Raw genomic sequence first — 12,471 nt, forward strand, 5'->3', positions numbered from 1 at the left:
CCTGCTTGACTAAAAACTGTCATTTGTAATCAAAGAAAGCGGCCTTGGAGCTGAGAACACAGCACTTGCAGCCTCACAGTTGCCTCTTTCTGAGGAAAGACTAAGGATTCACATTAACTTGATCTTTTACAGCCAATCTAATTTCATTCTACATGAATCCAAGAGGACGCCACGGCACATTCAGAATTTCCTCTAGGATTGCACTAAAAACTTAATATGCTGACTATCTTTTCTGTTACCAAGCCTCTGAATTCTGAGAAGCTGTAATAGCAAATAAGGGCAAGGAGTAACCTAGATTAACTTGTGACCCTTGAGTGTGAGGCAAAGGCAAAGGATTCTGCATGAAGCTTCAAAATGGTGATGGGTTTTTAAGAAGTGAAAACTACTATTGGATGTGAGCTTCAAGAGCACCCACCCAAATGAAGTAAATTACACTGGCTTTCTGGAGCCTGTGGATACTTTAAATCTGTAACTAAAAAACATCCACTTACCATCAGTTCCTCAGGTGCTGGCCTTTCTTTTGGCTGCTTTCGCATGCTGTAAGAGAAAAACTCACATTATCCATATCACTTGTAAATCTGTGCAATAATTCCCACCACTGGCTATTTGCTCTGGAATTAGAATGTTTTCAAAATTTACCACGTTCAATTCTTGGTCAAGGCATTAGCATGTATTCTCTCTTGTTTATTTTGGCCTTCAAAATATCAGGTTTGGGGGGAAGCTCATCAATCAAAAATACAAAGTTGTTTTTTGTTTTGGAGTTACTCTTGTAATGCAGACAATCAGTTTAAATTTATCCTAATTCTACTTTTGAAACGAATTATGAAAAAAAGCAGCAATGTTCTCTTCCTGACTTGGTTATCAATCATTTCAAATAAATTTAGGGAATAATATACTTCTTTTTTGGTAACTGGGATAAGACCATAATAAAAGAAATGTGACGATCAGGTCAAACGAGAAAACATCTCATTCCTTCATTACTACTCTGAATAACAAGTCATATATAAAAGAGGTCAGACATCTAGATAATGCTACAAAATTATAAATGGGTTATTACATTATCTTGTCTTTCATTTATTTTGGCTTCTCTGCAAGTTGATAATTCATTAAACAGCTGTGGGGAAGTTAAGTTTGCTTAAAGAATCACATTCCTCTTGCAAAATATTTCATCTGACACACAACAGGCTTAATTAGTAGCTGCAGCATGTACTTAGCTAGGTGATGAAGCACCCACTCGTGGGACTGAGGTAACCATGGGTAAGCTGCCTACTGATGGCCAATTTATACTAAACTCAGAGTATCTGTGGGATGAAGTCATGAAAAGAGACTGCTGCTTCTGTTACCTGGAAAATTATAGACACTTTTTCTTCATATGAGTGAACCTCAAACAAGCAAGAAAAAAACAAACAAACATACAATCTCTGCATTTGCTGACAGCATTTTTTTTTAAAAGTAGAGATCTAATGATCATTTGGTAAATAAGAACCCTAGTTACGAACTGTTAATGACATTGAGGACATTTGCCTTCCCTATAAATAACCATATGCACCTCTCAAATACTGCATCCATTAGCAAGTAATTCAAGCTGTCTCACCAGTGGATTTGGTAACACTCCTAATCTGACATTCCAAAGTAGCTGCATCTCTTGGGAAAACAAGGCTATTACCCACTATCATTTCTGCTTCGGCCTGACATCTGTGGAAATTTCAACACAGGTTATCCCTCCCTCTGTCTCCATAAAACTTTAATATAACAGCTGATCAATTTTTTTGGACAGAAGGCAGGCAAGGCCCTATCTGCTCAGAATGGGCCCCACCCCCAGGTTGGTCCCAGACCACACAGCAAGATAAGCAGGGTGGTCAGGGCACAAACCCAACATCTCTGAGCAGGTGATGCCCAAACCCAGAGCTCCAGGCAGCTCAGGAATTGCATGGGTTGTTTTCCAATGTATACATTTCAAAATGGGACATTTCCATCATGTGCTTCTGTTACTAGGAATTCCACATAAAGAAAATAAAGACTAATACATATTTCTAGATAATGGTTCTAGTATTAATGAGCTTAGGATTCCAGTGTTTAACCAATATGTATGCTTTTTAACAACATGGCATGTTTTGGAAATAAAATGTTTGCAGAATGAAATTAGTTTTTATAAGCTATGGAATATTATATAAGTATTTTAAATAAACAGAAATAGTGCTAATAAAAATTTTAGAAGTTGGGGGTTAAAAATCTCTTCCCCACATATGTTTTCTATGGAATATAAACTACATAAGACATTTTTATTAAGAGGTAACATATTACACTTAGTCAAAAAGGTGATAAAGCTTGACATTTATATTAAGGAATATTTCTTGGTTTCACTTGAGCATCATCATCAGATGGCTCATGGGGGAGGGGAGGGGAGAGTGTTCGGCTATTCAGGGTTAGCAAGGACTCCTGAGTGCACCTCTTGTGGCACCACAGGAACGAAGGGCTCATCTTCCACTAGTGGACGTGATTCTGAAGGGGTGATGAAATGAGGACTTTAGGAAGCAGGGAAAGAGAAGTAAAGGCAGTTAGGAAGGAGTTCCAGAATGTGCAGAACAGCTTCCGATCAGTCATGTCTCCTGCTTTGGGGCGGTCATCTCTATGCTCCCAATTTCCTTCTCCCTCTCCCTCTCTCTCCATGTCAGGGTGAGGGAGCAGGCAGGATGGTGGCAGTGGGGGAACTGGGCCTTCCAGGGCCACAGGGGTGTGTCCCAGTAGGGGAGAGGCGGATGATGTGAAAGGGGTAATAAAAGAAAACTTCATTCTATGGGGAAGAAAAAGGCAGACGGCTGGAAAAGAACCCTTACACCTGCTTCCTCAGATGTAAAACGACAACGGGTTGCCTAGAGACTCAGAGGTTCTGTGGCCCCTTTAATCTAAATCCTGTGGTTTTCAGTACTTACAAAGGTTAAAGTGGGCCTAATGGAACCACGTTTTCATAACCTCTCTAACATCAAAATTCACTGAAATGGGACACCAGTATTTTGTCTAAAATATGACCAAAGATAAAAGTTATTTACCGAAAATCCGATGAATTAATAAACTATTCTGCTTCCACTAAGTGACAGGCATTTTTATGGGTAACTTGAGGTTCCATTAATAAAAATAAGCTTCACATGTCTGTGCAACAGGGGCTATAAAATTGTATATTTCTTAAACAAAACAAAACAAAACAACTGAATAGCAACAGTATCTGTGCTCAAAGAAGTAGCCTGATTCTCAGAAGTTTATTAAAACAGGAAAAAGCCTCTAAAGTACACTTATGACCCTGTGTGTAAATAACGTTTACATAATTTGAACAATTCCTTCAGCTTTGCTGCCCCATCTGCCCAAGGCCCCGAAGTCCCTCCCGTCTCCAAAAGGAAGCAGGGAGAGCCATAAGGTCTCGCGGAGCCGACGAGTTAATGGCATGTATCATTTACATTGAGGGCATGGCATGTTTGCAAACAGGCTCACCACTGAGTGATGAAATGTACAAATGGCTCGGAGAACTCTCCAACCGGAAGGACGGGCGAATCCTGGGAGGGAGGAAAAACAAGTCATCAAAAGTCACAGCAATTCCTTGTCTTTCTTTATACCCTCCACCCCCCATCCCAAAGAAGCAAATAAAGATGACTATATAACAAGGATTCACCAGCATGTGGAAAGGAAAATAAGGCTCATCCAATTAAAAAAAAACCGTCTATACTCTCTTTCACGTTTATGTAAAAATGCCAACTTTAAAGCCACACACATTTTATAATGGTGAGAAACAGGAGAGCAAAGAGGGAAGGGAGGTGAAAAAAGGACAATGATAGCCACGGGGTAGGAAAGAAGGTATGGAAGTGTAAATGAGAAATTAATGATTATTTAAGTAACACACAAATGGTCGTGTAATTAACAAAGAGCTGTGAAATTATTCTTCTGTTGACCTTTGTTTCTTTTACTGGATTTGCTATTTATTTACACTTTCCTTTTTATTTACATTTATTAGTATATTCAGTTGCTCTTAACTGCTTGCCTTTAACTGAGTCATGTGGGTCAGAGTTGGGTTTTTGTTTTTTTTTTTTTCATTTTAATAGAAAAGCTTTGAAAGGGGAAGAGCTGTTTACTAAAAAAGAATTTCAGCCTCTTTGCCAGTCTAGGCAAACTCATCACAGGAGAAAGCCACTGAATTAAGGACGCCATGAAAAATGCCCACCCTGACCAGTGGCAGAACTAGGGTGGGGACGGGAGTCACTCAAGAGAGCAGGAAACTGCACAGCAACAAACCACAATCACCATGTAACACAGGGAGCAAACCCCATTACCATTCGCAAAGGAAGGCTTTAAGAATTTAGGAGTTTTTCCAAGAATGACGGAGAGCGCCACTGTGTTTATAGTGTAACAGCTCAGGATGTAATGAAATTACACTGCAGAGTACTTTAACAGTCATCTCATTAGACCTACAGTTGGAACAAGAGAGCCACATAAAGTAGGCAGCTGCAAATGACTCTATTCTCATCTATTCTCATTTGCTATTAAAAATACCTTTCGGCGGCTTTTTTCCTCCCTGACATCCCTACACAAAGTGCCCTGCAAAGTATGATACATGCACCTATTTAAATTAACAAAGGAATGACTTATTTTAATCTCACTGTGCTTTGGAGTGCTTTGGCCATTTGGATGAGCAATATATCATTACATACAACCTTCTAGCGCTGCAGGCAAGAAACTCAGAGCATGCAGCATTTGGTGGGAGCCAAACAATTTCTCTAGCACACAACTGTGTCAAATGCATGCATGTATTCATTATTGAGAACGAGAGGAAATAGCTTTGATGTAGTGGAAAAAAGAAGATGATAAAAGCACCTCTGCAATATGCGTGTCATTATCAATGGTGGCAGATAGATACAATTGCACAGCCTCCTCTGTGATTAGTAAATATACATATAATTGCTGTGGCCAATTATCAGAAAAATGAGATCGGTAATTACAAGACAGAAAATTAACTAGAACTCTTATTAAGGCTTTGTTTCCAATTCAAACAATTGGAAACTGGTGGAAAATACAATTAAATCAAAAGGAACTGAGGGGGTCAAAGCAGCCCCCCCCCAAAAAAAAGATCCCAAAGAGGTTTAAAAAAAAAAAAAGAATGTGAACCAAACGTTTCTTAGTTTTTGCATATCTGTCCTCTTTGAATTGACTGTTCATCCAGAGGAGAGGTAGGCTAGTAATCATAAAGTTAAAATTCTCATCAGTAGAGAAAGGCTTCCAAGAGGAAAAGAAAACAAAGGAAAATGGGAGCGAAATAAAATCTTGCCTAGTTCAAGGGATTACATGCAGGTGTTACATAGAGAGGACATGAGAAATGGGGGGCTGATGGAATAGTCTGCTCAAAAGAAACAAGGCAAACAGTAACATGACAAGTCCTCGATAAAGGAACTATAAAACGGTCACGGAAGTCCTATCAGTTTGAAGAGCAAAAATAAAACATTATATCAATTTCAGCCCAGTCTGTTTTAGGAAAGCCATATATATCACCAACCTGCGAGATTCTACAAGGCCCAGTTCAAGAAGTGATGTTTTACTGCCTCAAACACTGTTAGTAAAAAGATATTTCAAAGTCTGAGGTATGAAAATTATGGACTCTGACCAGGTAGTTAATTTTTTCTAAGTCATTCCTTTCTGAAATTTTTGGGGATGTGGTAGTACTGGAAGTATCTGAGTAGCAGTTGCTTTAAGATGAATGTTTAGGGAAATAAAAGCTTAGTGTCTTAACGTGGCTGAATATTTACTGAGATGGTTAAAATTCTAGACTGGTTTTCTACAAAGATCCTGGTGTAAAATGTGATGCTGATGTGGGCCTCATTTCCAAGTATGATACCAAGAGTAAATTGATGAACTATGGGCAACTTGATGAAGATGTCATTTTAACATGGATGAGAGACAAAACGAGGGAACTGTGACATCTTTACATGGGTAGTTAATTTTATTTAAGACCTGATATTGTAGCCTGTTAAGTTCCTCATAATATAAAACTAAGGAACACTGGGTGGTACCCATGAATAATTTATTTCACTTGTGAAAATGCCAGCACAAGTCGACTTTGCAGAACCACCAAGTGGATTTTCATCGCAGTGGTGCCTGGAAAGAATCAGTCATCAAAGATGCAGGGGGAATTCTAATCTCACATGCATAATGCCAGATACTTCTTTTCATTTTAAAATCCATGTCTCTTGTGTATCTCAGAGGAGAATTTTCTGAGATACAGAAGACTGACTAGTGCCTGGGTGGGTGGGTGTCAAGAATGCTACATGTGGACATGGAGGCAGGGAGTCCTCGGAGAGCCTCCTTCAAACCCACAGAAGCACGCAGGCTGTTAACACCCCAAAGGAACACACAGACCCGACAGTGGTCGCCACGCTGAAGGACTTTTCAGGTATACTTTTCTTGTTTAAAATCAAGCTTAAAAGCAAGTAAAATTAGAAGTTAGTTTAGATCAGGATGTAAAAAAAATCTCCAAGAACCTGTCTATTTTGTTATCTAATTCCAATCTGTGCAAAGGAGATGGGGAGGCTCACAGGAAAGCTGCTCCCGCGTCTCCATGGCCCCCAGGGAGGGCAAGCAGTCATCCACCTTAGAGTCAGAGCAAGAGAGAACCATGCCCAAAGGTTCAGAGCATCTCTAAAGTCCTGCTACTTTTGCTGCTACTTATCAGAAATGTTCTCTGTGAAACACGGGTTCAGGCAAAAATGAAGAAAAAAATATATTCTAAAAATGTAAATTAGAGAAGCAGTTACACCAACAGCTCAGCACTGGCCGAAAGAGACTCTAAATTGTTAACAGAAGTCAGTGTCTTTAGGAGCTTAGGTGCCACACCTCACCGTGAGGGCTTCTGCAGGACACTTCTCTGTTGAACTTCTGAGCATGGAGGTATGCAACAAAAACAGTGGATACAACCTTAACCACAAGTCATGACCTGAGATTCTGGTCCCAAATCAACTTTTAGTGTCCTGCTTAAAGGGACACAATTTCCTTGGAGAAGGAAATGGCAACCCACTCCAGTACTCTTGCCTGGAAAATCCCATGGACAGAGAAGCCTGGTAGACTACAGTCCATGGGATCGCAAAGAGTCGGATACGACTGAGCGACTTCACTTTCACGGGATAAAAGCTGGATCTTGTTACAGAACAGGCAACTGCTGTATTAAACACTGCTGTGGCCATTTCAGTAAGCAATTCTGGTCATCACGGAGTACAGCCTTCAAGTCTCAGAGGTTTTGTGAACTACCTGGCCAGCCCCTCATGCTGAGCGACTGCAGCGTAAGCAGGTGGCAAGCTAGGGAACAGTGAAGGACAACAGGAAGAAGGTTTGAGTGATGCCTTTGCCTTGTGAATAATGAACGGTTCAGGAAGGTCAACCCATTACAACAGAAACTGTTTAATTATTAATTATGCACAATCTATGAGCAAAAGGACAAGTTCAGAATGCTTAATGTATGCTAACTTCAGCTGGACTCTCTCTGGGTATTTTGTTATTAGCACTTGTCAGCAAGGTACTCAAGCATAAAGAAAGGTAAGCAGCAGAAAATCTGAGTGCGTGTATGTGTGCGGACCTGCAATGAGGAGGGGCAGGGGAGGAGGTCCAACTCCAACCACAGCTGCTGCTAGCTCAGCTGCAGAGTAAGTATGCCAAAAAACTACACTTTGTTATCTTGGGAACAGGCAGGTAAGTTGGACACTCCAAAGAGACAACATAAATGAGAAAAACACTTTTGAAATGACTTACTTAAAAAGGAAATCATTATTTCAAAAGCATAGTTTTTTTTTAAACCATGATGTTTCTTGGCTTTAAAGGATCTGTATTATTTATGTTCACACACATGCTAGTGTGCATGTGCACACACACACACACACACACACTCACTAGTGCATGTAAAACTGGCAGAATCTGAATAAAGTCAGTGGATTATATCAGTGTCAATTTCCTGGTTGTGATATTGTACTGTACTTCCGAACTGTTACCACTGGGGGAAACTGGGTTAAGGATACACAGGATGTCTTTACATTATTTCTTGTAACTGCATGTGACTCTAAAACGATGTCAAAATAGAAAGTTTAAAAGTTAAAAGGTAAGGAGTTTTTTTGTTTTTTAAACTCATTGAGGTCCAGGTTTTTAGTAGAGTTCTGTTTTGAATAATGGAGAAGCCTGGTATAACTATTCAATTGTCTTATGGACTCTGTTGGAGAGGGAGAGGGTGGGAAGATTTGGGAGAATGGCATTGAAACATGTATAATATCATGTATGAAATGAGTTGCCAGTCCAGGTTCGATGCACGATACTGGATGCTTGGGGCTGGTGCACTGGGACGACCCAGAGGGATGGTATGGGGAGGCAGGAGGGAGGAGGGATCAGGATGGGGAACACATGTATACCTGTGGCGGATTCATTTCGATATTTGGCAAAACTAATACAATTTTGTAAAGTTTAAAAATAAAATAAAATTAAAAATAAATAAATAAATAAATAAAAAAGAAAAAAGGTTGAGGAACCTTTGCTTTAAAAATGTACCTGAGGATTTAATTTTTGCCTTTAATTCATAATAAAAGATGACAGTGGAATCTGACAATGATGTGGTGGTGAATTCGGACACTGATAGGCAGAGACACAAAATACTGTATAAAAATGATACAACCATTCATTACTTATTTATTGCTTCACTCATTCAACAATTTTCTTGACCCTCTACCGTATCAAAGGTGCTTGGGTGGGCACTGCAAGATGACTGGTACTTAATCTACACCCTGGAAGAATTAGTGTTGTTCAGAGAGATAAGATGTGCACTGCTAAGAATGATGGGGAAGAAACTAGGAGAGTCTAGAGGGCTGGAATATACCATCTTTGGTTTCCTACTTTCTTCCATCCTCACTGCCAGAGAAGCACCTAGGGGTGAAGGGGCCTTGAACATCTTAATCTGTGTTATGTTTCCTTCTCGTGTGCAAGAGACATTCCTCCAAACCAAGATTTTACACTTACTGGGAGTAAAACGGAAAGAAGATAGAAGGACAAATTCTCAAGAATCTCAAGGTGTTGGCCACACTAGTGAATTCTGAGGTCACCTGTGCTGTGATTAGTAGATTAAACCAGACAAGTTAAGCGCAATATGGCCATACTTTCTAACAGCCTATTTATAGACTTCTTGGTGTCAAGCCATCAAGCCAATAGGTAATTAACATCAGACAGTCACCTATGGTCTGCCCAGAACTGAGAGCTATGCTCTAACATTTTAAAACTAATTCAAGCCTCATGTTCCTTTGGCCTGGCTCCTGCACACTGGCGTTCATACTGATTGGCATAGCTCTCCTAGCTTGCTCCATGTCTGTCCACAATGCTGAGGTGGAAGGGTGTCTGTGATTCTAATGGCTTCATGTCAGACTGTGTACAACATTTTGCTTTATCAGATCTCAAGTTGTTTTTTGATCCTCCCTGTTCACTGCCTTAAAGTGGTGTCTTTGTGAAACAACTGGCAGGATCCACAGGGCAAATCTGCTCTTGACTGGGGAGGAAACCTTGCTTCCTCGGGCGGGGCTTGGGTGTGGGGAAGACACACACACAAACAAAAGAACAGAACTCTCGCCTTTAAAGGTCTCCACAGGGGCTTCCCTGGTAGTCCAGTGGCCAAGATCCTGCATTCCCAATGCAAGGGGTCCAGGTTCCATCCCTGGTCAGGGAACTAGATCCCACATGCTACACCTAAGGCTCAGCACAGCCAAATAAATACATATATTAAAAAAAACCTTCACAGAAGTCATCTCCAAACCAAAAATCTACCCATCTGAAGTGTAAGCCAATGGGAGATTCTGGGAAATTAGCTCCGTTTTAATATTTTGAAGGTTCTCAATGTTCACATCTGTAAGTTTCTGCTATAACCGACTGTAGCCAGTGGGGGAAAAAGGCAGTCACATCTCATCAGAGAGAGAGAGGTGGAAAATGGATAGACAAGTGCTCAGTCAGAGAGTAATTCAGCCTGGTTAATATATTAGTAAATCAGAATTCCACACCAGGCTTGTACAAATTCAATCAATGCTTGTTCAGAACACTTAGTTTACTTAAAAATGTGGCCACTTTGTCAGGGAACAATAAGTGTTTTGACCCTAAAGTCTATTTTTGATTTCACAATCAGATAGAACTGATCTCATCTGCAGGATGCAATGATGGACAGTGCTGGGGTGAGAAAGAGGCTTTTCGTTTAGGAAGGCTTGCAGATGGACGTCATCAGAAAAGGAAGCCTCTGACCCTCTTCAGCTGGAGACCATGGAGCCCTTGTCTTACTCATCTCACTCCACATCAAGACTTGAGCAGAGAAAGTGAAAGATGATTCAATTTCCACGCCGGGTCACCCCATGCTCTGGGTTGCCAGAAGTGACAAATTACACATGTGGGCGTTTGGGTGTGAAGTTCTATCCACTGGGTCCTGGCTGACAGTATCAGCTCATTTAACTTGTCTCAGGTGGACCTGGAACCAGGGGCAAAAGGCTAGAATTTTCACCACTGAAACATCCACCTTACCCGCAAACTGTTAAATCATAGGAGAACTAGATACTAGCCAAGAGAACATCACGACCAGATGGCTTATAAAAAACACAAAATATAAAGGAACAGTTCTAAAGGAACCTCTGAAATTTGAGATTATGCAGTCCCCACCCCCCTCCCCATTTTCTCCTAAATGTTTTGGCAGTTCTTCAGTACTGGGATAAAACAGAAGATAAACTTTGTCATTTATGTCAAAACTAACCCTTTCTTTCTTTTTTTTTTTTTTTGTCATTTAAAAGACTTACATTTACTCAGATATTTTCTAAACATATGGCAAAGATCTTGGTGTTTCATAAAATTCCTTGAAAATTAGTAGGTGGAAAACTTGAAATGGATAATCTCTTAAAACCATATTTGCAATTGCTTCTTTTCCAAAGTCAACGAACATCTTTTTTTCTCTTTTTATTTTAGGTCTCTTGTTGGTCATAAGCTATAGTTTCCGGTATTATTTAGAGGAGCCTATCTGAATGGTACACACACACACACAGACACACTGGCATTCACATATGTCTTCCTTTTCAATGGGTTAGGCACAGCAGAAAAAAACATGCTTGTCTCATACCAACGGGATTTCATTTACAAAAGTAAAACCTGTTATTGTTCCCTACCACTCTCCCTGTAGCCTCCCAATGCATTTCTATTGCTTTTTCATAAAACACTGGTGCAAATAATCAAGCATGACCATTGACATCCACGAGATTGAGTTTTAGGAACCATTAAATGAGCTCACCCTCGTGGGAAGCCTCCTGTTCAGGCCAGTCTAAAGGTAATTATTCAGCAATTCCTACCTGTGGTTTTACCTAGTCCCTATATAGTGTTTGAATTTCATACACTGGTAAGGTTAGTTTTTTTTCCTCAGGAAAAGTCCAGCTTACACATGTTTGATCCAAGACCTAAATTATAATGTTAATGTACACACGACCATTTCACCAGGTTCTATGTGTAGGAGTGCTGATTAAAAGCAATCTTAAAGGTAGATCATAAACTATATTAAACAAAAATGCAAGAGGAAAATCCAGGAGTGAAAGAGCTCTTAACAGTTCCTAAATGAAAGGAATTATTCCTTTTTTCATTGGTAAAGGGTTAACATTGAAACAGCTGAACTACATCCACATACTGTTCAAGGGCAAGAACCTGGCAGGTCCGTGTCCTGAAAAATCAACAAGCCAGAACGCTATCCAGATAGACTCAGGGAACTTGCTGAAATCCAAAGTCCCCATCGCCACACTGTGTGTCCTCCTGAATGTTCACTCAACTGTTAGTTAAAATAATTACTGCCGTTTGCCACCTGCACTGCCGGCTACAGATACAGGAAAGAACAGAACTTCCAGCGGCTTCACGGTGTAGGAGTGTCGGTCGTATCTGCTTACACATTTTTATAAACCAATTCAAAGGTGATGTCAGCTGCGAGTCGCGGGTTGAGAATTATATGTCAAATTGTGCCATACCTGGTCCCATACAATAAACACAGAGACAAGAGGATTGAAAGCTGGCTAAAGGAGATACTGAATCAGTTTAAAATTAGCCAGTATGAGAGGAACAAAGAGAGGAACAGAGGGGGAGGAAGGGAGAGGAAGTGAAAAAAATAGAACTACATACTGTGAAATGAACAAGTTCAGTTAGAACGTTCATCAGGATTTGGAAAATCATAATGCCATCTGCTACTCTGGACCTCAGAACATCAGGGATCTCATGGGCCCAGACGCTTCCATTTCCAGGAGGAAGGAAGGAGCTTAACACTCCCTGGAATGCTGCCTCCGTTCTGGAATGGAGGCAACACCCAGCCGACCAGTTTGGACTCTCTTTTGAGAACATTTGTACAACTCACAGACATGTTTCCCCTGGTTTAGGGAAAATTAACAGCAGGCAAAATGATTACAGCGACTC

At 40.4% G+C, this 12,471-nt stretch overlaps 1 protein-coding gene across 8 annotated transcripts in view; it reads right to left on the bottom strand.

Annotated features, from left to right (window-relative positions):
• The window catches only part of MAP2K5 (mitogen-activated protein kinase kinase 5), a 266,618-nt gene that overhangs the window by 43,163 nt on the left and 210,984 nt on the right, over positions 1-12,471 (bottom strand). For all 8 annotated transcript variants that reach the window (XM_006052082.3, XM_044925392.1, XM_006052081.3 and 5 more), the window contains 2 exons: positions 3,487-3,548; positions 492-537 (listed from right to left, as the gene is read on the bottom strand). In XM_006052082.3, coding sequence (XP_006052144.1) covers positions 492-537; positions 3,487-3,548 — 108 coding nt within the window. The remainder of the gene's footprint in view (positions 1-491; positions 538-3,486; positions 3,549-12,471) is intronic.

This window comes from Bubalus bubalis, chromosome 11 (assembly GCF_019923935.1).
Source record: "Bubalus bubalis isolate 160015118507 breed Murrah chromosome 11, NDDB_SH_1, whole genome shotgun sequence".
In the NCBI taxonomy this organism is placed as follows: domain Eukaryota; kingdom Metazoa; phylum Chordata; class Mammalia; order Artiodactyla; family Bovidae; genus Bubalus; species Bubalus bubalis.